General features: G+C 37.2%; 1 protein-coding gene across 1 annotated transcript in view; it reads right to left on the reverse strand.

Annotated features, from left to right (window-relative positions):
- LOC139934788 (uncharacterized) overlaps positions 1-15,058 on the reverse strand; it is a 30,393-nt gene extending 15,335 nt beyond the window's left edge. The window contains exon 1 of the mRNA XM_071929196.1: positions 14,067-15,058. Within this exon, the coding sequence (XP_071785297.1) occupies positions 14,067-14,856 (790 nt within the window). The 5' untranslated portion in view covers positions 14,857-15,058. The remainder of the gene's footprint in view (positions 1-14,066) is intronic.
- Positions 15,059-25,992: the final 10,934 nt, after the last annotated feature.

The following is a 25,992-nucleotide window of genomic DNA, read 5'->3' on the forward strand; positions in this document are numbered from 1 at the left end:
CTACACTACGAGACAACCTGTACCGCCATCTTGTTTTTCATACCACTAAAGCAAATGTGAACTTAACCGAGACTGTTTGGGGAAAATAGTCTGGTAACTTTGAGTGAGAATGTGTTCAGTATAAAATGCTTATTAACATGGGGAGCAAGATTAATAATATGGCTGCTTCGTGATAAGTCTCAACAGTCTCAAACACGGAATCCTGGGCAGGTAACGTTTAATGTCGTCTGCACCAAAGTGACAGTTGAATTGTTTTAGTTGGAATTGAAGTCCGTCTGCACCAGGCATCAAACCCGACAGTGAATATAACTGGTATGATTGTTGATAATCAGTCTTGGATTAAGGCTACGAGGCAATGGAGACCACCACAGCATGGGCACCAACGTCATTCCTAGCCCATGCACGTAATACACGCGCTGCTGCGATGCCACAACTAGTCACCACACACAAGAAGATGAAACTCACGAAGCTATCTCCTTATTTAAGGAGACATTCGCTCGAGGGGGAGAAAGGGATGGGAGACTTGGCTTGGAGAAACAAGAGAATTGGTCTGGTCCGAGCCAAGAGGCTAGATCATCTCCTGCTCGACATGTTCCTTTACTTGAAAACATAATTGAGCTATGTGGCCAAAAAGGAAGAAAACAACTTCACATCGACTGGTATTTTTCAACGAGGGGAACACATACAACGAATTATTGTTTTTAATTTCGGATTTTTTATTTGAAGTTCTTCTTCTAATTCCTGAGGCCCAATTTAATTTTAGGAGCACACATTTACGTATTAAAGGTACTATTGGTAACTACTCGAAATAATTGATAGCATAAAAACAGACTTGATATCGCCTTTGCCTTTTAAACGAAAAATACTTTTTCATTGAGGATATCGGTTCTTTGTTCAACATTTTTGTCAGTTTTATTTTTCGCCAATCAAAACTAAAAATATAAGGTCATTGTCTTCCTAGACAGACAATTCAAGGTATTGAATAAATTTTATTGACATAAAGCAAACTTAAAACAAGAAATGATTTTTATTCAATTTTTCCCCCTCCAATTTTCGGACCTACCAAATATTCCCTCGGGGTCGTGTTTATATTTGTTCTCCAGAAGTAAAGTGCAGCACATGACTGTCAAGCAATAAGTCTCTAGTGTGTTGAGCGAATAACCTTGTATATCTTAGGCCTACACCTCACTCTCGACTATCTCTCCACCATATGTCGGTGGAGCGCATGTTTAATTGATGAGTAATAGGTATTGATAACGCAAATACCATGCAACGAGAGATACGGAAGTCAACCTCAGATATGTGCGAACCATAACTGGCAACTGAGAACGTCAACTTGCGTTGATCTTTAAAGACACTGGACACTATTGGTAATTGTCAAAGACTAGTCTTCGCAGTTGGTGTATCTCAACATAATATGCATGAAATAACAAACCCGGTGCAAATTTGAGCTCAATCGGTCATCGAAGTTGCAAGGTAATAAATAATGAAAGAAAAAACACGAATTGTCACACGAAGTTGTGTGCCTTGCTTGATTTCGAGACCTAAAACTCTAAATCTGAGGTCTCGAAATCAATTTCGTGGAAAATTACTTCTTTCTCAAAAGCTACATTACTTCAGAGGGAGTCGTTCCTCACAATGTTTTAAACTACCCATCTATCCCCATTACTCGTTACAAAGAAAGGTTTTATGCAAAAAAAAAATGTTTTGAGTAATTACCAACAGAAAAAAAACGAGTTTTGTATTCGTTTAGTTACTCTCTATTTCATCTCATTGATTTTGTTAAAACATACTTTACGTGAGCTTATTGAATGTTGTGTGTATTTGAGTGTGGCTTAATACAAGAAGTGAAATGCGTCAGATCCCAAGAGTTAAAACAAAGATCGGAGATTAAGTAATTTTGTATTGTAATTTTTGTATTGAATGTTTCTGACGTTTAAATATGATCAGTATTGAATGTGTTCTTCTCGAAGCATTATGTTGAATTCCCTAATGTTTACCTATTTAATAATCAACTCTTTAGTCATTACGTTTACTTGAAAAAAATCCATCAAGGTGCAAATTTTTGTATTTTTTTTTTCAGTTTGTGTTTTCAGTTTGTGTTTTTTTTTCCTGATTGTTTGTATCATTTTATTTTTACATCTTTTCTGCGGCAGGAGTGTCTTTTGGACAGACATGGCGCATTTTGAATGGTCACTTATGTAACTTTTTCTTCTTATTATTATAATCAAATTCTACCTGCAAAATTAATAAATGACATTAAAGTCACCTGGAAGTGGTATTTTTTCAAAATAAAGCTTTTCTCACTAATATATGTGTTTTGATGAGTGGAATGTGAATAAACAGTTAACTAAGGTTTTAAAAAATCAGTTCTTATGTTATTTAGAAATTTAAGAGTAGACCCCGACCCGAGAGGGCGCTGTTCGTGACGTCAATCGAGGCAGACTTTGCCTGTAATGCGTAGAGTAAACACAATTGCATATACATGTACGGAACAAGTCGTGAGTTTGTAAGTTTCAAAAAAAAAAAAACATGTTTTTTCCGGCAATGCCGACCAGGTGTATTGCTGCTGAATTCAGAAAAACACTTTTTGAAATGTACCAACTCACGACTTGGACGTACATGTACTTTGCACGTGTGTTTACTATACGCATTGCAGGCAAAGTCTGCCTCGATTGACGTCACAAAAGGGGTAGGCGGAGTCAGCCCCCCAAACAACTTTATATATTTTTTAAACATATAAATCGTGACAAACAATTACTAAAAAAAATTGTTTTAATGTTCGTTAGCATATACTCTTATGACTGAAAGAAAAAAAAATTATATTTCCAGGTGACTTTAAAAGCTTCTTTCCTCAACTTTGTCAGTTTACTTCTGGCAAGAAATCACTTTTGTGAATCCATAACTGATATTTATTTCATGATCAGTTCAGTATACTGATCTTTCAGATTGATACTAACATTTGGTTTTCCCTGGGATGAGAACCATCCCCATGTACTTTGTCTTTAACGCAGTGTCTCTAGACGGTCGACGTCGATGACTCATGCTTTTGGAGCGACTTAAGGAATTTGTGACCGAGTCATTTGAGCTGATACGGTATATCACAGCTTTCACTGAAGCGTTGTGGGCTGCTGGTTTAGTTCAAACGATTTCCAAGCTGTCAATTTTTGTTCCTTTAGCATAATAATAATAATAATAATAATAATAATAATAATAATAATAATAATAATAATAATAATAATAATAATAATAATAATAATAATAATAATAATAATAATAATAATAATAATAATAATAATAATAATAATAATAATAATAATAATAATAATAATAATAATAATAATAATAATAATAATAATAATAATAATAATAATAATAATAATAATAATAATAATAATAATAATAATAATAATAATAATAATAATAATAATAATAATAATAATAATAATAATAATAATAATAATAATAATAATAATAATAATAATAATAATAATAATAATAATAATAATATTAATAATAATAATAATAATAATAATAATAATAATAATAATAATAATAATAATAATAATAATAATAATAATAATAATAATAATAATAATAATAATAATAATAATAATAATAATAATAATAATAATAATAATAATAATAATAATAATAATAATAATAATAATAATAATAATAATAATAATAATAATAATAATAATAATAATAATAATAATAATAATAATAATAATAATAATAATAATAATAATAATAATAATAATAATAATAATAATAATAATAATAATAATAATAATAATAATAATAATAATAATAATAATAATAATAATAATAATAATAATAATAATAATAATAATAATAATAATAATAATAATAATAATAATAATAATAATAATAATAATAATAATAATAATAATAATAATAATAATAATAATAATAATAATAATAATAATAATAATAATAATAATAATAATAATAATAATAATAATAATAATAATAATAATAATAATAATAATAATAATAATAATAATAATAATAATAATAATAATAATAATAATAATAATAATAATAATAATAATAATAATAATAATAATAATAATAATACTACCACTGAATGAAATGAGCAGTTTTAAGACGGCATTACAACTATTAAAACAGAAGAGAGTTTTCCCATCTGTAATTATCACGGGGCTTAGAACATCCCTCAAAATCGAAATAACATTGTTTGCTTGCAAAAGAGACTAAAAGTGTTCATTCGGCCTTTAATTTGTCTATTATATTTCCTCTATATAATACATTTTATAAAATATATTTACTTTTAATAATCTGTGATTCATTAGTATCGAATGATTATAATAAAAAGCAACGTTGACAAATGCAGAGTTAACTCCTGTATAGAAAAAAAAACACTGGACACTATTGGTAATTGTCAAAGACCAGTCTTCTCACTATCTCAACATATGCATACAATAACAAACCTGTGCTAATTTGAGCTCAATTGGTCGTTGAAGTTGCGAGATAATTATCAAAGAAAAAACACCTTTGTCACACGGAGTTGTGTGCTTTAAGATGCTTGATTTCTAGACCTCAAAATCTACCAATATGAGGTCTCGAAACAAACTCGTGGAAAATTACTTCTTTTTCGAAAACAACGTTACTTCAGAGGGAGCCGTTTCTTATAATGTTATACTATCAACCTCCCCCCAATACTCATCAAGTAAGGTCTAATGCTAAAATTGATTTTAGGTTATTACTAATAATGTCCACTGCCTTTAAAAGGGTGTACACACCATTATAATGAAAACTGTATAGCAGATTAACATATACATCACATGGTAGATAGCTTCTTCTAAAATATGGTTTCAAGGATTGCTATTATAGTCATTGAGAAACTGGTTATATAACGGTTAACTTATAATGGCACTGGACACTATTGTAAATTACTCAAAATATAGTTGTTAGCATAAAAACTTAATTGGTAACGAGCAATGGAGAGCTGTTGATAGGAAAACAAATTGTGAGAAAGGGCCCCCTCTGAAGTAACCTAGTTTTTGAGAAAGAAGTAACTTCCGCACTAAATTTGTTTAATTGATTTCGAAACCTGGAGCTGAATTCAAGCATCTGAAAGCAAACTATACTTGTGCGACCAGAGTGTTTTTTCTTCCATTATCTCGCAACTTCGACAACCAGTTGAGTTCAAATTTTCACAGGTTTGTTATTTTATGCATACAAAGTGAGAGGACTGGTCTATGAGAATTACAAAAGGTGATCCATGCCTTCAAAGGGACCAGCTCGATAGTTGAAAGTGTAGACAATTCAATGGTACTTTTCACTAAGTTTGTCATGACTCCAACAACTAATGACTATTGAGCATGAACCGTTGCTGTACGTTATCTCATGTACATGTTGGTGCACACAAAATGCAGATACTAATAATGGTGTTTTGTAAATCTAATTTGTTTACCTATTGATTTATTTGGATATTTATTTCTTTATGCAGGATAACCTTGTCAGTTTTCAACGATCTGTTCTCCATGGGGTCCCTGAACGAACATTATACGTAAATATTTGCGATTTGTTTCCTAACTCACCATTATTCACGCAAATATTTACGTAAATATTCGCGACCAGGCCAAAATATTGTCAATACTAACATGAACAGTACGAGGGTTGTAATTTGGTGAAAAGTCTTGAATGTTTGTGTTATTTGTTGTAATCATTTGAACTGCCTTTAGCTACACCAGGACAATCTCTGTTGTCTAGTTGGTAACACACTGTTCTATGATTACAAGGGTGGTGGGTTCGAATCCCAGCCCAGTAATACGCCTGTGAAAATTTTTAACAGAACTCGGGAAAGTACTGAGCATCTGTTTATGGGTTAAAAAAAAAAAAAAAAACATTATTAGCAGTCATCAGGAAGCTCACTTTTTTGTATTTTTTTGTATTTTTATTTATTATTACCACAGAAAACAAAAATTGGAACGAATCAAATTTGCACAATTTTGAGAAACATCAAATTTCTTTCTCCAATTTTGATGTAAGCCGTGCATGGCAATCTCATTCCATGAGGCTACGATTGCATTATCACTATCTTATGAAGACCGAAAGAAAGGGAAAAGGGAAGAAAACACAAAGGGTCTCGACGGTGGAACTCTAACACTAGGGGCTCCGTGAAGATGTATGTGTATAATGTATATGGGATGTTCCTAACTAAATGGACAAAAGGAAGAGCAATATATGTCTCCACAGGGATACAAAAATAAAGTGTGTGCACAATGTTTGTGTTTGCCGAAAGTCAGTGTTATGTATGGCTACTTGTAAACATGCGATGCCACAGGTCACGTGGTCCATAGAGCAGTTTAAAGGAACACGTTGCCTTGGATCGGACGAGTTGGTCTATTAAAAGCGTTTGGAACCGTTTGTTATGAAATGCATATGGTTAGAAAGATGTTTTAAAAGTATAATATAATGATCCACACAAGTATCACTCGAAATTGGACGGTTTTCCTTTTACCCTGTCGACTATCACGGTCGGCCATTTATGGGAGTTAAAATTTTGACTCCCATAAATGGCCGACCGTATTAGTCGACAGGGTAAAAAGAAAACCACGCGATTTCGAGGCATATTTGTGTAGATCATTGTATTCTACTTTTGCAATATCTTTCTAACCATATTCATTTTACAACAAACGGTTACAGAACGCTTTTGGACCCTTTCAGTTCAGAAAAAAAAAAAAGTTCACAGATTTACAAATAACTTACAGGGTTTACAGAAGGCAATGGTGAAAGACTTCTCTTGAAATATTATTCCATGAAATGCTTTACTTTTTGAGAAAACAGCAAAACAGTATAAATTCTCGTTAACGAGAATTACGGATTTATTTTTAACACATGTCATGACACGGCGAAACGCGCGGAAACAAGGGTGTGGTTTTCCTTTGTTTTCTCCCGACTCCGATGACCGATTGAGCCTAAATTTTCACAGGTTTGTTATTTGATATAGAAGTTGTGGTACACAAAGTGTGGGCCTTGGACAACACTCTTTACCGAAAGGGTCCAATGGCTTTAACTTGCGACCATACACGGTTTTAAAGCAACAATAACATCACCGCAACAAGAGCAGCAGCAAATCCTGAAGGTTATGGACTAATGATGATAGCAAGAGTGCATCCTGAACAACCTACTTTCATCTTTTACAATCATAAATGTCGGCCGGGTCAGATATAAATGCTTTCAATAACACAAATTAACCCATCATGCTCTTTGGCTTGACATAAAGTTCACGAACTTAGTCGCTGTAGGGAGTGCATTAATAGAACTAGAAAATGTAATTAAATTTGTCCATGATCGCGCCTGACCGATAGTCGGGTCACAACCGGCTGAAGTGACCGGGATTCGAGGCCGTGTGTGAGAGGGAGGGCTCGGGTACTGAAAGGCCTTGGCTAGACCCGAGGATACTCGACTTTTATTCCTTTCTATACCCCATCTGGACATTCCTATATCTATATAAAAATTATCATTAATTCTGCTTTGTGAGTAGAGTACAAGTTGTTAATAACTCTCAAGAGTAATCAAACAAGAAGCTAAAAGATCGTGCAGGCAGTTCTACTCTGGTATCTATAGAATTCGCAATACCAGAACCAAGGACGGGTCAACTTGTCGTTTTAATACCATCCGGGCATAAGGACTAATTTAGATACCAGCTAATAATAGTAAGCAATCCCTCAACGTAACGATCGCTTAGAGGCGCACGTGTCTACCAATTCCGGTCTACAAACCCAAACACTTGCGTCTTGTACCAAAATTAGATCCGCGTTATTGTTTGGCCCGACCGTGACGGCAAAGATACCGTGGCGGTCACAGCTATAAATAAAGCCCCTCTCTCTCATCGCTCGTGGGTTGTTATGAGTGAGCGTTTGTACACAGATGAGGGACGATTCCGTGAAAACAGCTGGCCAAAAAAAATGACAGGTTAACAGACATGTATGGTCAAAACATCTCCGAGAAAGAATGCAGGTCTCTGGAGCTATAGCCATTTATAGTTTCTTGATTCTCAAACTATCTGCAGACTCGATTATGTTATTACTGTTATTATTGAGAGGAATATGACGGTCGACATGTCTTTTAGGAGTGTGGTCAGTGCGAACTATGACGGGTCGGCATGTCTTACGGGTGTGCGGCACCATAATGTAGCCCGAGCCCTAAATGTAGCCTGTGTGCCGCACAGTCGTCACACCAAACTTATTCATCAGATTGAAGACTGGTTAAGAATGAAGTATAATTCCCATGATAACACAAGGGCAGAATTACTGGGACGTTATCGTGTCCGATGGCACGTAGACTGAGCTCAAACCAAAACAAACTTTTTGAGTCGATGTTAGATGTTCCGGATGAAGAAGTTTGTGGGTCAGGCTCCAAGTCCCAATGCGCAATGGATCATATCACAATTTGGATATATGGATATATCCCCCACGCCGTGCTGGACGAGCTCACACTGATCACACTCCCGAAAGACATGTCGACCCGTTAAAAGTTCGCGCTGACCACACTCCCGTAAGACATGTCGACCCGTTAAAAGTTCGCACTGACCACACTCCCGTATGTGCGGCACCTAAATGTAGCCCGAGCCCTAAATGTAGCCTGACTACATTTAGGTCAGGCTACATTTAGGGCTCGGGCTACATTTAGGTGCCGCACAGACGTCCGAATGATACTTATATGCCTGAAACTAAAAAGAAACACGGGATGTTGAAAAAGGGGGGGGGGGGTAATGTCGACCCAGAACCATCTCCCAATGACGTAAAAGTGTGTAATTTATCCGCGTTACATGTTTCAGCGGAATTCCGATGTAGACCGAGGGGGGCTCTATATCCCCAAGGACGTACCGTCGGAGCGCGGCTCTACCACGGCCTAGTTCTTGCCTGGTAACTTTGGTGACATTATCTCTACGTTGCAACCCTGCGATGAGGAGACTAGAAAGAGAGATGGTGAGCTCGGGGAGACGAGAGGAGCAGAGTGGCAAAGATCATCGCAGACGTCATGCGCATCTGCCACCAACACGTCATAATTAAAAAACAGCTGCACGTTTCATAACAGCAAACTCTGCGGGTTTTCTCATCAGCTTGTCTACTTTTTTCAAGGAGAGCTTCTGGGTTGGAGTTTTTGTTTAAAGACACTGTACACCTTTGGTAAATATCAAAGAACAGTTTACTCACTTGGTGTATCTCAATATATGCACACAATAGCACCATGTAATGGTTAACAAGGTGCTGTGGCGCGTTATGTGTAGCTACATGTATAATCAAACCAGGAACAACACTGAGGTGAACCCTTTCTCTTAAAGACACCGGACATTATTGGCATTTCGTCAAAGACTACTCTTCACAGTTGGTGTATCTCAACATTATGCATAAAATAACAAAGCTGTGAACATTTAAGCTCAATCAGTCGTCGAAGTTGCGAGATAATAATGAAAGAAAAAACACCCTTGTCAGACGAAGTTGTGTGCTTTCAGATGCTTGATTTCGAGACCTCAAATTCTAAATCTGAGGTCTCGAGATCAAATTAGTAGAAAATTATACGCCGTTTCTCACAATGTTTAATAATACTTTCAACCTCTCCCCATTGCTCGTTACCAAGTGAGGTTTTATGCTGATAATTATTATGAGTAATTACCAATAGTGTCCAGTGGCTTTAAGCTTCGAGTTGGATACTTTCGATTTCGTTTCTACATTCCTGGTGGGGATGAGCCAAATGTCTTGAGATGTATCTTCGTGCCTCTTGCCGATCTTGCTGGGATATTATGGAAATAGACGGGCAAGAGATAGTGCCCTTTGCCGTTAAAATAATATAGGACACAGTAAATCCAGACTGGTATAATATATCAAAGGCGGACTTTTAACGGTTAATTTCAAAAACTCGTTTTCAGCATGTGCTTTTTTTGTGCACGTATTACACGCCACAACCCTCTGGTCTCACATGTTCCTTTAAATACTGGATTTAGTTAACTGGTCAATACAGGTCAACCTACATACTCCTTTCTTTATAATGCTTTATTTAACAGGATATTAGCTTATGAATTGCGGGGAAACCGTCTGCAGTGTTCCCCAAGTTCCAAAATACCTTTGGTTTGGTCAAATTGAACGCACATTATGAGTTTGTCAGGAACTCGTTGTCAGCCTCTGTAATGCGTTGTAATTATTTGCAACAGGTTTTACATGATGTTTCCCGATACAATTCATAAGAAACTTGTTATATTTTAGGGATCATTTTGCATAATTGCATTGTTATTCTTTCCATCCTCTGGTTTGTTTGTGTACCTTATTATAACATGCATACACACATTATGCAGGCAATCTCCATGACAATAAATAGTAAGTAAACCAATAAATTCAAATCCCTTTAATGTACATTTTTGTACTTCCTGGATCTGTGTGTAATCTGTGTGTTCATCGCATGTCTAAACAAAGATGCCAATGTAATGATAGCGTGTGGTTGAAACGCTATGCCTTGTGGTGACTAGAATGTTTTGAGCGAGTCCTGACGCATACAGCAAGCATAAAAAGTACGGCAATTAAAGGAACGGGACGCTATTGGGAAGTACTCAAAATAATTGTTAGCATAAAAAACTTACTTGGTAACGAGCAATGGAGAGCTGTTGAAAGTATAAAACATTCTGAGAAACGGCTTCCCCTGAAGTTACGTAGTTTTTGAGAAAGAAGTAATGTATCACTAAAATATTTGAATTGAATTCCACACCTCAGCTGAGGTCTCGAATTCAAGCGTCTGAAAACACACAACTTCGTTGTTTTTTCTTCTATTGTTCTCTCGCAACTTCGACGACCAATTGAGCTCGGAATTTGGACAGGTTTGTTTTTTAATATGTTGAGTTACACCAAGTGAGAAGACTTGTCTTTGACAATTACTAAAGGTGTCCAGTGTCTTTTAGCCCTGATCATCATGAGGCCCTTTTGCTAGGCACGTTTACCGACTTATCATGAGATAATTTTCTGAGGGGCAGTAGCACTACCATACATGATTATCTTTCCTGGACCAACCAATCAACACATCCGTAAGTTTCCATTCGCTGTCCTGAACGCGACCATCCAGAAGAAAAAAAACGCGTAAGTAATACGGGATGGGGTATTTTAGCGAAACCTGATTCCACGCGACCCTCGTTGTTTCGGCACGCGTACAGCCCGTGCGGGTCCGGATGGCTGCATGCCATCAACCAACGCTATACCCAGTGACACGCCAACCCCCTGACAGTGAACGCCCTAGGCCTGGACACGGATCGGTTACACGTTGACGTAGACAACACATTAGCATCATCCACTATCCCGCAGTGCATTCATGTGGGGTTTTTAAAGGGTATGTTTACGCTAGCTCCATTTTCAAGAGCCAATACAAGGTCGATGATCAGAATTTCATTTCCCTGTCATAAATCTTATCTTCAAAATATACACTGCATCTTTTCGTGAAGGGTGTCAACCGCCGGTAAACGATTTGGGACATGTTTTTCTTTTAGATGGAGAGAACAGATCGACTCCCCCTCACTGTGAAATATTTGTGAATAATGGAGTTTGCAGTCTGTCAGTTTAGCATGCTTTCATAGTTCGGCAACTATTTCGTGTATATTGAAGCCTTAATGATATAGCTATTTTTGGTTGTTATTGTTTTAGGGGCCGCTGGATGCATTGGAAAACCTGCAATGGAAATAACTGCTTCAAAAAAGCAGACACATCAAACACCAGTGACCTCGTTGACCTTTACAAATCCTTTCACTATTTCATGTGACTCTACCGACCGATTGAGCTGAAACTTTCACAAGTGTGATTCCAGATCAATAAAGCAAAAATATGTTCTGCTCTCGTAAAATTTACGGCGGCATAAGAAACAAAGTTAAAACTGTAAAAAAAAAAGTATTACATGGTAAAGGATTACAAAAAAACATTGATTTTTTTTGTTCTGAAAGTTTACCGATTTCGAAGTTAATACTAGAAATATTTTTTTCTTTGTCTGAAATATTCGAGGAAATTGTGGGTCTATCTGAAAACCTTACAAAAAGGCAACAAATGATTTCGGTTGTTACCAAAATCAAGGACTATTGACCCCTTGCATGGACGTCACACGCGGCGACTGTGCAACGCTTAACACCGCATCGCCTAAAATGCGCACTTCACTGAATAACGCACGGTGAAATTGCCCACCAAAATGGCGCATCCAAGATTATTCTGATGATGACGTCAGGTGAATTGGGTCAATATAAATAAGGGTATCAATGTGTGGTGAAAAGGTTTTCAACTAGTGGTTAAATCCCAACGAGGCCTGGTTCTTGGTAATTTTACCGAGACGAAGTCGAGGTAATTTATCAAGAACCAGGCCTCGTCGGGTTTTACCACTAGTTGAAAACCGATTCAACACACTTTGATTCCCACTCATAAATACCTTTTTGGTGAAAAGGCGTAATAAAGTAAGAAACTCTGTAAAACTTATCCGTTTCCGAGTGCTTGAGCTCTGTATGTTTCCACCTCCATGGTATGTTCAGTATACGTGTAATACATGCACATGTACGACGTCCGGTGTTTTCCGGTTCCGTTCGTGCGCATGCGTGTATAGTCTTGGTGCATATTCGCTGGTTTTCCTTTCACACACAGCGCGGCCTACTCACCGACAGCGCCTGCATCGCCCGTAACAAGAAACGTCTTGCATCAAGACTAGCGCGGAGTCTCCGCTCACAATCGGTTATAAATACTGGTCATTATCAACGGTTTAAATACCCCCCACGGAAAGCGCTTTCCAGCAACAGGAATAACGAAACTGTCTGAGATATTTATGAATACTGTTTTATTAGTTTGTTTTATTAATTTTGTCGAACCTAGAGATCCTTTATCAATTTTAAGTATCACATATTACTTGTATGTTTGATGACAGAAGAGGATCGGGTTGGCTTGGTGATAGGCCTATTATTGCCCTGACTTTGACCCACAATTGAGCATTTCGAACGTGAATATTTCTTAGGATAGTTGGCAGGCCTATATAATTCCCACAAGCTGTATGGTCATTCGTCATTGCGTTGATGGGGACATCGAAATTTCTTACCTTGCAGGCCTATAATTTGGGTAACCACTCAATATTAATAGCAGTTCTTTTCTTTATGTTTTTAAAGGCATTGGACACTATTGGTAATTACTCAAAAAATTATGAGCATAAAACCTTACTTAGTAACGAGTAATAGGGAGAGGTTGATAGTAAAAAACATTGTGAGAAACGGCTCCTTCTGAAGTGATGTAGTTTTCGAGAAAGAAGTAATTTTCCACGAATTTGATTTCGAGACCTCAGATTTAGAATTTGAGGTCTCGAAACCAAGCATCTGAAAGCACACAACTTCGTGTGACAAGGGTGTTTTTTCTTTCATTATTATGTCGCAACTTTGATGACCAATTTCATGCATATGTTGAGATACACCAGGTGAGGAGACTAGTCTTTGACAATTACCAATAGTGTCCAGTGTCTTTAATGAGCTTACATTGTATAGTGTCACATGTCAACACGTCTTGCAATAACTTATGATGGCAGCAAATCACAGCCCTTGAAATTTAAAGCGTTGAAAGGAAGACACATTTCTACATACCAAGTGTATACCTTCCAACCTAAATAATCCGTCCAGAGCGTAATATGTGCAGATTGATTTGAAGGTTTCTATAAGAATAGTTTAAAGGCACTCGACACCTTTGGTAATTTCACTTAGTGAATCCAAACATATGCTATGAATATCACAAATTCATAAAAATATCGGCAACATTTTGGTCACCGAAGTTGCAAGAAAATAATGAAAGAAAAATACCCTTGTTGCACAAATGGTGTGCTTTCAGATGCATCAAAAGAGGTTCGGGTCTATTAAAATGAAAAGTTACCCTGTTCTCAAACACAACGTTAACCAGAGGGAACCGTTTCTCACATAGTTTTATACTATCAACAACCCTCCATTGCCTTTTACCAAGTAAGTTTTTATGCAAATTTTTTTTTTTTGAGAAAATGTGTCTTTAGTGAATATCTTGACTTACCGTGCACAAGGTCATCTGATTCGGCCGAGGATGACGCTGGAGAGGCCGACGACGACGACTCAGATGAAGAAAACCGGGGATGTTTCTTGAGGGTCATTCGGGCAGTTGCTCGCGATCGTTTGAGGGTCTTTCCCATCGTTTCGGGAGCACCCGTCAGTTCAGTGGACACAGTTGACTCTGGGCTAAGGTGTGCGTCTATAAGGGGCGTAACGGTGACCCCTCCCCGTAGGTCAGCATCACTCTCCGAACTCCGACGTCTTCCTGCCAGTTCAATGAGGTCAACCCTCCCACCAGTGGAGGAGAGGCTTTGTTGCGGCTTGGCTACCCAGTGTGAACGGTGCATAGCACCCGCCTGCTTCGTCAGCTTCGGCCGCACTTTGTCAAGAGACTCCTTTCTTGACGTCTGTGCTTTCTGTGATAGTTTTAAACTCCTCTCCCCCGCCCCTTCGCGACTTGCTCTCGTCTTCAGATGGTCGTGTGATCTACTCCTTAGACCGGCCCGTATTCTTCGCAGCATTGACGGGTCGTTTCCATCGCTCTCGGAGGATTCCGAGTGATCAGAATCTCCCTGCTTCTTGGATGACTTAATGCTAACATCACTTTTCCATCTTCCACGCACCTTTACGGATCTCTCCTGGTGCCAGTAGACCAGCTGTTGTCTGCAGTAGTAGATGGTGACGCTAGAAACGACAACGGCAGCAAGAGACACAGCTATCTGTGTTATCAATGCCGATGCAAGAAACAGCTCTAAGCAATGCAGCAGAGGATAAAACATTACAGACACCACCATCTTGGTTCCTGTGTTCGGAGCTTTCCCGTGTTAAGACGATACGCCGAGCATTGCCGGTGCACGGTCGGAGCAGTGCCGGCAGAGTGACCTATACCAACTGAAAACAAATGCTTAGGTATCACGTTCAAAAGCTGGATCGGTTAACTTAAACCTTGCCCGATGCTAAGGTTAATTGGCGATAGATGTTAGAATCAAAAGGTTGTCAACGATCCAATCCAGGGCACGCGAGCAAGTGAACTGAATGCAACTTATGCGTGGTATGGTATACTGCCCGGCTTGGGCTATATTTAGCCGCCCAATGACATAGAGGCGAGCAATGTTGACATGAGAAGCAGACGGGTGTTGGGAGCAGAGGATGACCTCCAGTCTAAGCTTCGCTGCAATGTGCAAAGACTACGGGGTTCAATGAAATACTGGTCTTGTAAACAACACCATGACACTGGTATATACCCTTACCCTTGGTATTGAATGATTATCAAAGAAATGTGCGTCACTCAGAAAAGAAATGTGCCGAACTCGGTGTGGGAAAGAGACAAACAAATCTGTAGATGGAGATGCCATCGAGAGTGATATTTATGAGCATCGTCATATTCATATCTCATCCCAACGTACTGGGTTATCATACCGGATGCATCATAACAAGTATGCATTGGTATTAAAGGTACTGTGATATGGTTTTAATAATTAAACTCCCACCCCCAACCCCAAAAAATTAAGAAATAAATAAATAAATAAAGAAAGAAATAAAATTGACCAATCATTGCCGATAAAGACCCTTTGCGCACAGCACCTGCTCTCTAAATGTATAAGAGTGAAAAGTCAGTCGCATCCATATATGGCGGACAACTCTTTTTAGAGTAATAGACAGACATGTACTTTCAACTCGATTTAGAGTGAAGTTTGTTCTAATTTCACTAAAAAAAAGTAACACAGATTGTCTTTCACTCTCAACCGAGCGAAACTGACCCACTCTGACAAGAGAGTGAAATGTTCACTCTTTTTAAGAGAGTGGTTACCCCTCCCCTCCCCCACCGTCCCTATTTCTGCTGCCAAAGCAAACTGAATAATATAGATTTTGAAAAAGACATCGATCCTTTTTTTCGGGTTTTATTCACAAAAACAAAAAATCCCAATGGACCATATTGGTGTACAACGATACAAATTACTCTAAAATTGAATAAAATTAACAATAACAAATAATTCAGAAAAATATAATTATAGAAGATGTTGAAAAAAAATGCCCTTAATGATAGGGTCAAGTTGACCAAGTGGTTTCTTTCTCTGCATTTCACCTCTGCGGACCCTGGTGCGAACCCCACCTCAGTGCGGAGCATTATTTTTCACGTGGATTGGTTTCCAGTTCTTTTATCTGTTTCAGTTAAATTTTCCGAAGTGTGATTTTCCCTCACCAATCCAAAGCTGAGCATTTATTCTCGTTTCCTATTCATCCTGTTATTTGCGCTGTGTGTTGTCCAATACGTAACACGTAAAACATTTATCAAACAAATTACAACTAAAATTAAAAAGGTAATGACAGGATTGTAAACAGCCTGAAAACAATAACAAGCAACCTGAGATAGAATTAAATTGAAATTGAATTAAAAATTCATGGCAATAAAACAAAACTGTTAGAAGTATACAGCAGCTTTCGATGAAATAAAAGCATTTTTAAGACACCAGCCGTCGATTTCACAAAACTCTTCCTAACTAAAGACTAATCTTAGGACTTAGGACGAGTCCCAACCCTGCACTGTAGCATGCAGACCTTAAGATTAATCCTAAGTTAGGAAGAGTTACTCGTCCTAACTCGAGATAAGACGAGTCCTAACCATTAGTGAAATCGATCCCAGCTGACATTCCACAAAGTTTGAACCTTAGAAACGTTACTGCCAGAAACGTTTCTCAGATTGTTCACTCCAATTATGATTTAGTCTTCCCGCGTGGACATTACCGCTCCGAATCGACGACGATATTTCAAACATTGCCATCTTTTGAAATGAAACTTTCACCAGTTACTTGTTCGTATTATAAGGATTAAAACAGCCGAACGGTCCCCAAAACCAAAGGTATAATTTGTTTGTAAAATACGATGAAACGAAAGAGGTGTGTTGACAGAACAATAAGACACACCGGCTCAATTACAACCCTTCCGAGATAGAAAGAGCGATTGGAGCCGCGATCGAAAAACGTGTTGTCGTTTGTTCGTATCGTCGTAGTTGGAGGAAATAAATACAATCACAATGCAGAGCAGATAATAATAATAATAATAATAATAATAATAATAATAATAATAATAATAATAATAATAATAATAATAATAATAATAATAATAATAATAATAATAATAATAATAATAATAATAATAATAATAATAATAATAATAATAATAATAATAATAATAATAATAATAATAATAATAATAATAATAATAATAATAATAATAATAATAATAATAATAATAATAATAATAATAATAATAATAATAATAATAATAATAATAATAATAATAATAATAATAATAATAATAATAATAATAATAATAATAATAATAATAATAATAATAATAATAATAATAATAATAATAATAATAATAATAATAATAATAATAATAATAATAATAATAATAATAATAATAATAATAATAATAATAATAATAATAATAATAATAATAATAATAATAATAATAATAATAATAATAATAATAATAATAATAATAATAATAATAATAATAATAATAATAATAACAACAACAACAACAACAACAACAACAACAACAACAACAACAACAACAACAACAATAATAATAATAATAATAATAATAATAATAATAATAATAATAATAATAATAATAATAATAATAATAATAATAATAATAATAATAATATGAATATGAATATGAATATGAAGCATTTATATAGCGCTCTACGGAGAACAGAGCGCTTAATATGAGACTATGACAACAAAAGAAAAACAAACAAACTATGATGGGTGGGGGAAAAGAAATGTCTTGAGGAGGCTTTTGAATACAGGCAACGAGATCGCCTCTCTCAGACCCGCGGGGAGCTCATTGCCTGTATTCATCATACAGCTTGAAAAGGTCTAAATTTAAAGGCACTGGACACTTTTGGCAATTACTCAAAATCATTGTTAGCATAAAAACTTACTTGGTTATGAGCAATGGAGTGCTGTTGATTGTATAAAACATTGCGAGAAACGGCTCCCTTTGTAGTTTCGGAGAACGAAGTCGTTTCTCACTAAAATATTTGTACTGATTTTGAGATTTCAGCTGAGGTCTCGAGTTAAAGCTTTTGAAAGCTTTTAGGCAGCTCTATGGACCCTGGTCTCACGGGCCGACTAATCAGTGCAAGATTATATCGTTCGTAATGTTGATCAATTGCAGGTGGAGGGCGCTATCACATTAACAAGCCCGATCACACGAACAAATCGACATCAACCAAATTAGAGCTGTAGACTACAACCCCCCATTCCTGGTGACCTCACAGACATTCAAAACTTTTTCTTTTTGTATACATTACAAAGCCACCAGCAAAATCTCTAAGGTTTGACTCCAACGTTTTCTGAAGAAGAAAAAATACCTATTAATACAATTAACTCATAAAGATTTTAACAAAAAAATGTTTTAAAATAAATAAATTATTATTAAAAGGTAGGGTATACCTAAATTACTCAAAGAATTAATGATCATAAGCACTTTACTTGGTTTAAAGGCAGTGGACACTATTGGTAATTGTCAAAGACTAGCCTTCACAGTTGGTGTATCTCAACATAATATACATACAATAACAAACCTGTGAAAATTTGAGCTCAATCGGTCATCGAACTTGCGAGATAATAATGAAAGAAAAAAACACCCTTGTCACACGAAGTTGTGTGCGTTTAGATGTTTGATTTTGAGACCTCAAGTTCTAAATCTGAGGTCTCGAAATCAAATTCGTGGAAAATTACTTCTTTCTCGAAAACTATGGCACTTCAGAGGGAGCCGTTTCTCACAATGTTTTATACCATCAACCTCTCCCCATTACTCGTAATCAAGAAAGGTTTTATGCTAATAAATATTTTGAGTAACTACCAATAGTGTCCACTGCCTTTAAAATGATCCGTGACAAAACCAAATGCGACAAAATTGTCAACACAGTACATGATTTGTCTAATTAGGTATTTCCCGTTCAAGCAATGTACGTTTAGTCCGAAAAACCATAACTAAAGGACCCACACGTTACTTTGAACATTAGGTGATGGTGGCAACTCCAGGAGTGCGCAACCATTACAACCTGGGGACGAGGCGGCCACGGACGCAAGTCTATGCCGAATGATGATGATTTATCATACAGCCAAGCAGCTCAAACATATGGCGCTGGACACTATTGGTAATTGTAAAACACCAGTCTTCTCACTTGGTCTATCTCAACATAGGCCTATGCATAAAATAACAAACCTGTGAAAAATTGAGCTCAATGGTCGTCGAAGTTGGAAGATAATTTGACAGAAAAACACCCTTGGCTGATCTGGCCTCGTTGTTCGAGGTTGAAACCTCGAAAAATATGCTTCGACCCCACGGTTTAAGTACTGTTATGTACCTTGCAGTATGGTATCTTGGAGAAGGCTAAGCTCAGGTCAGAACTCATTATACTGTTAAAAAAGAAAAGGGAGGGGAATATTTCCTCAATCTGGAAAAAAACAGATCAATACCAGTAAAATTAATAAACTTCTTAATTTTGAGGGAATTTTGGTTGATCAACCTGCTTGATGTTGTTAATGGTTTAAAAAAAATTGTTCAGTTCTGAGAATATTTCCGAAGCCCCTTTTAGATGAAAAAGTGTCGAACATTGAAACTAAGAGTAGTCCTGAAAAAATCCTGAAGAATTTTGAAAGAAATATTACTGAATAACAGAAGACATGGTAAAGACGGTTGAGTTCTACCGAAAGTTTTGGCCTATCCTTGGTAAAGACATTCTTGAGAACGACTGTTCAAAAAAAAAGTTGCTGGGATATCCGCTCTTATCCGACTTAAGAAATGCACATAATCTTTTCCAAATCAAATTAAAATACAGATGGTGTTTTCTAAACGACTCCTGTGTAAGTTCTCGCAAAGACGATTCTTATTTCGAAATTAATAATGGACTAATGGTGAACTTTAGTAATACAGTGTACACCGCATTATATGATTAGTTGTTAACATCGTTGGCAAATCTCAACACGATACTTTGTGCACACACTACATAGCGTCGTCTATACAGGAACACGACTGTCCAAATTCTATCTGTGTATACATATTGTTGTTGTGTTAACAAGTTTAATTAAATCTGGAACAAATCTTTCACATTAAATCTTCAAACTTTGTAAGTTTAATGTAGATCTGTGGATATTATCGTGTTTTGTGTTACAAAAAGTACCCCAAGGAAGAAAAGAAAAACAAACTTCTCATTGAAATGCATAACTACATTGACAATGTTTTGATGTACAAAAAAAACATGAAATGCTCCCGAGACGGACTCGATGCAAACCAAACACGATTACTGTCATTTTCAACTTAACAAGTTGTGACCTATACACATTATGGTATACCATACACATCTCACACTACAAAACAACGGGGTGGTAAAAGCGACACCAGGTGTTGTCACATTAGATGCAGAAAAGAAAATCCAAAGTTAACCCACTAGGGTGTTACAAGAACACTAATTTCTGCCAACACAATAACATGTGTTATTTGAACACCTTACGGTGTTTATTTGTATTATCTACTGTGTATCTAAAATTATGTGACAATAACCATCATGGTGTCGATTCAACACCCCAGTTTTTGCAGTGTACTCTGTCACTGAACGTCTCGAACTGAATCATGCCACGGTTTGATCTGTCTGATTTCCGTTTCGATCCAGATAGTAGACTTTCCGATAATAGACTTTCCGATAGTAGACTTTCCGCATCCAAAACAGTCGATGTAGCGCCCTCTAATGATACACAACAAAAAGCAGGATCGTCGATGAGCGTGCACCACTATGTACACTAGATAACCTCTCAGTAACCAATGTTAAAGGAACACGTTGCCTTGGATCGGTCGAGTTGGTCTTTGAAAAGTGCCATGTGACCGTTTGTTGTAAAATCGGTATGGTTAGAAAGATGATGTAAAAGTAGAATACAATGATCTACACAAATATGCCTCGAAATTGCGTGGTTTTCGTTTTACCCTGTCGACTAACACGGTCGGCCATTTATGGGGGGTCAAAAATTTGACTCCCATAAATGGCCGGCCGTGTTAGTTCGCAATGTAAAATGAAAACCGTGCAATTTTGAGTGATACTTGTGTGGATCATTATATTCTACATTTAAAACACCTTTCTATCCATATGCATTTCATAACAAACGGTTTCAAACGCTTTTCATAGACCAACTCGTCCGATCCAAGGCAACGTGTTCCTTTAAATGTTAAATATTAATCAAAACTCAAAAACTATTTTAAATGTCTCTCAACCTCTTGAAGACCAATCAGATATATTTTCAGACCACTAAACTACGGATTTCTCGTCATTTTTTGTGCGGGTCAGCCATTTGGAATTTTGTCTAATTCACCCCCTCCCAAAAAAACCCCACCCCGAACCAATGTGTTTTGCCTCACCGACTTGCCGCCCGTTTTCATGAGGCACTTCTCCAATTCCAAAACTGAGCCAAAATTTATAAATCTCCTCAAAAACCCAGAACCAGTGTCTTTTTTTTTCGAGTGATATGAACTTTAAAGAATTACTGTGGTTTTCCTCAGTTTGCAGTTGTACATGTACTTAATTAATACTAGAGCACACGAGTAACAAGGATTTTATAGTAATGGCCAAAGCGCCGCAAATATGACATGACATTTCTTTTGATTGTGTTCAAGTTTTGTTAAGGGTAAAGTTTACCAACCTTTTGAGACGTTATAAGGAATCGGACCTATAGTTATTTTGTGTTTAAAGGAACACGTTGCCTTGGGTCGGACGAGTTGGTCTATAAAAAGCGTTTGAAACCGTTTGTTTTAAAATGCATATGGTTAGAAAGGTGTTTTAAAAGTAGAATATAATGATCCACACAAGTATTACTCAAAACTGTACGGTTTTCTTTTTACACGCGAACTAGCACGGTCGGCCATTTATGGGAGTCAAAATTTTGCTTCCCATAAATGGCCGAACGTGTTATTGGACCAGACAAAAAGAAAACCACGCAATTTCGAGGCATATTTGTGTAGATCATTGCATTCTACTTTTACAACATCTTTCCAACCATATGCATTTTATAACAAACGGTTACAAAACGCTTTTAAAAGACAACTCAACCGATCCAAGGCAACGTGTTCCTTTAAAAATAAAGGCAGTGGACGCTATTGGATTGTCAAAGACCGGTCTTCTCACTTGGTGTATCTCAACATTATGCTCGATTAGTATTGCGAGTTGCGAGATAACTATGAAAGAAAAAAACACCTTTGTGATTCAGTAGTAGAGTATACTTCAGAACTTTTTTGGGGGGTGAAATCGGATTTTGAAATGGCTCAACAAACCTCAGCTTCTAGAAACGTTAGTAAAGTTTTCCTAGTTGGAACAGCAGGTTTTTTATCGGCAGCGTTAATATTCATGCTCGCTGGTGGCATGGTGCTACATGGCTGGATGGTACCACTTACCTAGTCTTGGTGCAAGACGTTTCTCGTTTTCCTTTCACGCACACCGCGGCCAATTCACCAACAGCGCCCGCACCGACTCACCTGACTTAGTCCACTCATAGACTGGGCCCCTGCCCCTGTCTTGATCCGCAAGGATAAAGACAGGTCGCTGCCGCTATGATCCAGTGATTCCATTGGATACAATGATATTATTGGATACGTGCAGTGACATCAAGTCCGCAATGGTATTTGACTGCGTACCTGTATGTGAAATGACCGTGGTTTGAGAAAGGCCCCAGGTCTTCCATCATTTCTATCAGTATTAACCATGTTCCTATTGAAAGGGTACATTTAACCAAATTAACCCCCCTTTGGCGATGTTTTCGATGGCAAACTCTCAGCACATTTCCCACATCTCGAAAATTATATCCCGCAATACTGGCATCATGTTTAAGCTTCGTTCCTTTCTACCCTCTGTTGCCATGGTCTCTCTTTACAACACACTAATTCTTTCATATCTTAAAGTCACCTGAAAATGGTTTTTTTTTTTCAAACATTAGAGTGTATGTTTCTGAACAATAAAATAGTTGTTTGAGTATTTCTTTTTAACGATTTATATGTAAAAAAAAAAAAAAAAAAAAAAAAAAAAAGTTATGTGGGGGTGACTCCGCCTACCCCTTGTGTGACGTCAATCGAGGCAGACATTGCCTCGATCGAACATCGAACACACGTACGACTACGTGCAAGTCCTAGTCGTGAGTTTGTACGTTTCGAAAAAAGTTTTGTTCTTGCATTTTTCCGGCAATGTCGACCAGAAACAACTACAGATGGGGTTAGTTTGCAAAGTGGTACGCTGCGACGTCTTTTCCAGCGCTGTGCAGCAAACACTTCGAGCCGTTGTGCTTCGAGAATCCGGAATACACAACACATTTTGACATGAAGAGAAAAGTTATTTTCTAAAACATGACGTCATCCCAACAATTTTTCCAGCTAGTGAGAAGTCGAAGAAGGTACCTGATGAAAGACGTAACGAACCTAAAGGAGCATTTGCCTAACGTGAAAAAAATCAGGTATTGTTTCAACTTTGAGGGCATGTTTTTAGCTTGCGCCAAGCGTCATTATCTTGTGTTGGCACTGCATGCGATTCATCGCGCCTCGATTGACGTCACGAACAGCGCCCTCTCGGGTCAGGCTTTTACAAATTCGTTAATAACACGGGAACTAATTTTTGTAAACCTTAGTTAATTGTTTATTCATATTCCACTCATCAAAACACATATCATAGTGACAATAGCTGTATTTTGACAAAATACCACTTCCAGGTGACTTTAATTACTGTAATATTTTCTGGGCACGCACTATAGCACAAGTAAACTCCACTCTCTTATGATCATTCAAACAAGAGCCATCCGACTGGCAAAACTCTCCCAAGCACGTGATCAAACATTACCTTTTTATCGAATTATACACCCTTCCTATACACTTTCTGATACCAATAGATCGCAAACAGACACCTTCATGTACAAAAACACTCATAACCTCCTCCCTCACCTTTTCATGTTTTACTTCACCTTTAATAAAGACGTTCATGACCACAACAAGATGTATAACACCGCGTTTACACTAGATCTTCTCATTGAAGTTTTTGCTTACTTTGACATTGTCGTTTTCTCCAGTAGTTTGTTCGTATGTATGTCTGTCTGTTTCGTTGTCCGTCTGTCTGTATGTCTGCCTGTCTGTCTGTTTGTTTCGTTTTTGTATTGTCCTAATCATGCACCTTTAGTTTATCTATTTTGTTATGTAAAGGCAAGCCGCTACAAGCTACTACTTGGCGGCTTGATTTGGGCCTTGCCTCCAGGCGCTTCCCGCTAGTTTAATCCTTTTCTGTCTTTTATATAATTATGTATGAATAACAATGTAAAGTTATGTAACATTGTGGAAATGTTTGGTGGTTGAATTGAATTGAATTGAATTTAAGAATCCGGGGGGGGGGGGCAGTAATGAACTCAAAAACTGGCGTCCTATTAGTCTAAAATGTTGACTATAATTGTCTAAATGTAGTACACGTCGTATTAAAACAGTAATGTATTATTTTTTTTGAGAAGAGCAGTCTTGTTGTTTACCCAACCGTTACATTCGTGACAATCACATGGTTATTACCAAATTAGAAACTAAACTAATGTCAAAAAGACTAATGTCAAATTAGATAATTTTGAGGCAGCGGTGATCAGCATAGAACAAGAAATAGCTTTTGATCAGTGCGATGAGATACATGATACCCCCCCCCCCCCCCATTTTTATCAAATGCATCAAATTACTATATATCAACCTTAGTAGTGTTATAATAAGGGAATCAATGTGTGGTGAAGAGGCTTTCAACTAGTAGTTTAATCCCAACGAGGCCTGGTTCTTGATAATTTTACCGAGGCAAAGTCGAGGTACGGTGCTTACTCGGTACGGTCCACGTGAGTTCCGCGTGCTCATTGGACAGCTGAACTGGGGAAGTGCCGAGTAAGCACGGACCGCGCACTTATCACATGCGCAGCACGCACGTGCTAACTGCGCCGTCCGTGGAGCAAGTGACCGTTTGAAGAAAGAAAAAAAGGACTCACGGAGTCAGTGCGTTGTGCGCTCGTTGGCTGTAGATGACACGCGCGTCACCCGTACGTCACCCGTACTGGGGGTGAATCCGTACGGGTGACGCAGAGAAAGTTCCTCATGCACTAAAAGTGCTACGTCCTGTCTGCGTGCTCCCAAATCAGTACTGAGGCGGTACTCACCACGTACGGATCCCCAAATCTTGCCCACGTTTTTGCAAGTAGACAGCACGCACTTGCACGTACGGTGGGTTGGGACCGCCGCTTTAACGTGGCGATTGCAGGTCGTACTTTGTACCGTGCGAGTGACTTGAGTTGACGTACTCCCTCGCTGCTATTGCGTGGCCTCCCCAAAAAACGTACGGACTAAAAACACGCACGGTGGGTTGTGACCGAGGCTTTACATAGATTTTTTTTATTTTTATTTTTTATGACAGTGTTGAAGATTAAGATTTACGTTTAGTGTAAAGAACAAAGGAATGATAGCTACAGTGATTGGATTAGGGTTGATGCCTAATAGTTTAATTCAGCTCAGAACAGCTTATTTTGTTTGCTTAAAGTAGGCATTGTTATTCAAACACAACGAGAAAGCGGAAGTCAATCAAATTACTAAATTATCGAATGAACCAGCCTTCAAAAATTGTAATCCCTAACGTTTTCAGAGAAGATTATGCGTCCAATCCTTCCGATTCAACTAATGGGAATTAATCCCCAGCTGATGATATCGTGACATGGACGTGTCTGGTTATCAAATTGGATAAGTTTATTTTCACACCCTTTGAAATTCTGTTATTGTACGAAAACTTCAACTTTGTCAAGACAGTCCTAAAAGCCACTAGGCGCGTTTGATATTGTCAAAGACCAAAGTGTATCCCAACATAATGCATGTAA

This window comes from Asterias amurensis, chromosome 1 (assembly GCF_032118995.1).
Source record: "Asterias amurensis chromosome 1, ASM3211899v1".
In the NCBI taxonomy this organism is placed as follows: Eukaryota; Metazoa; Echinodermata; class Asteroidea; order Forcipulatida; family Asteriidae; genus Asterias; species Asterias amurensis.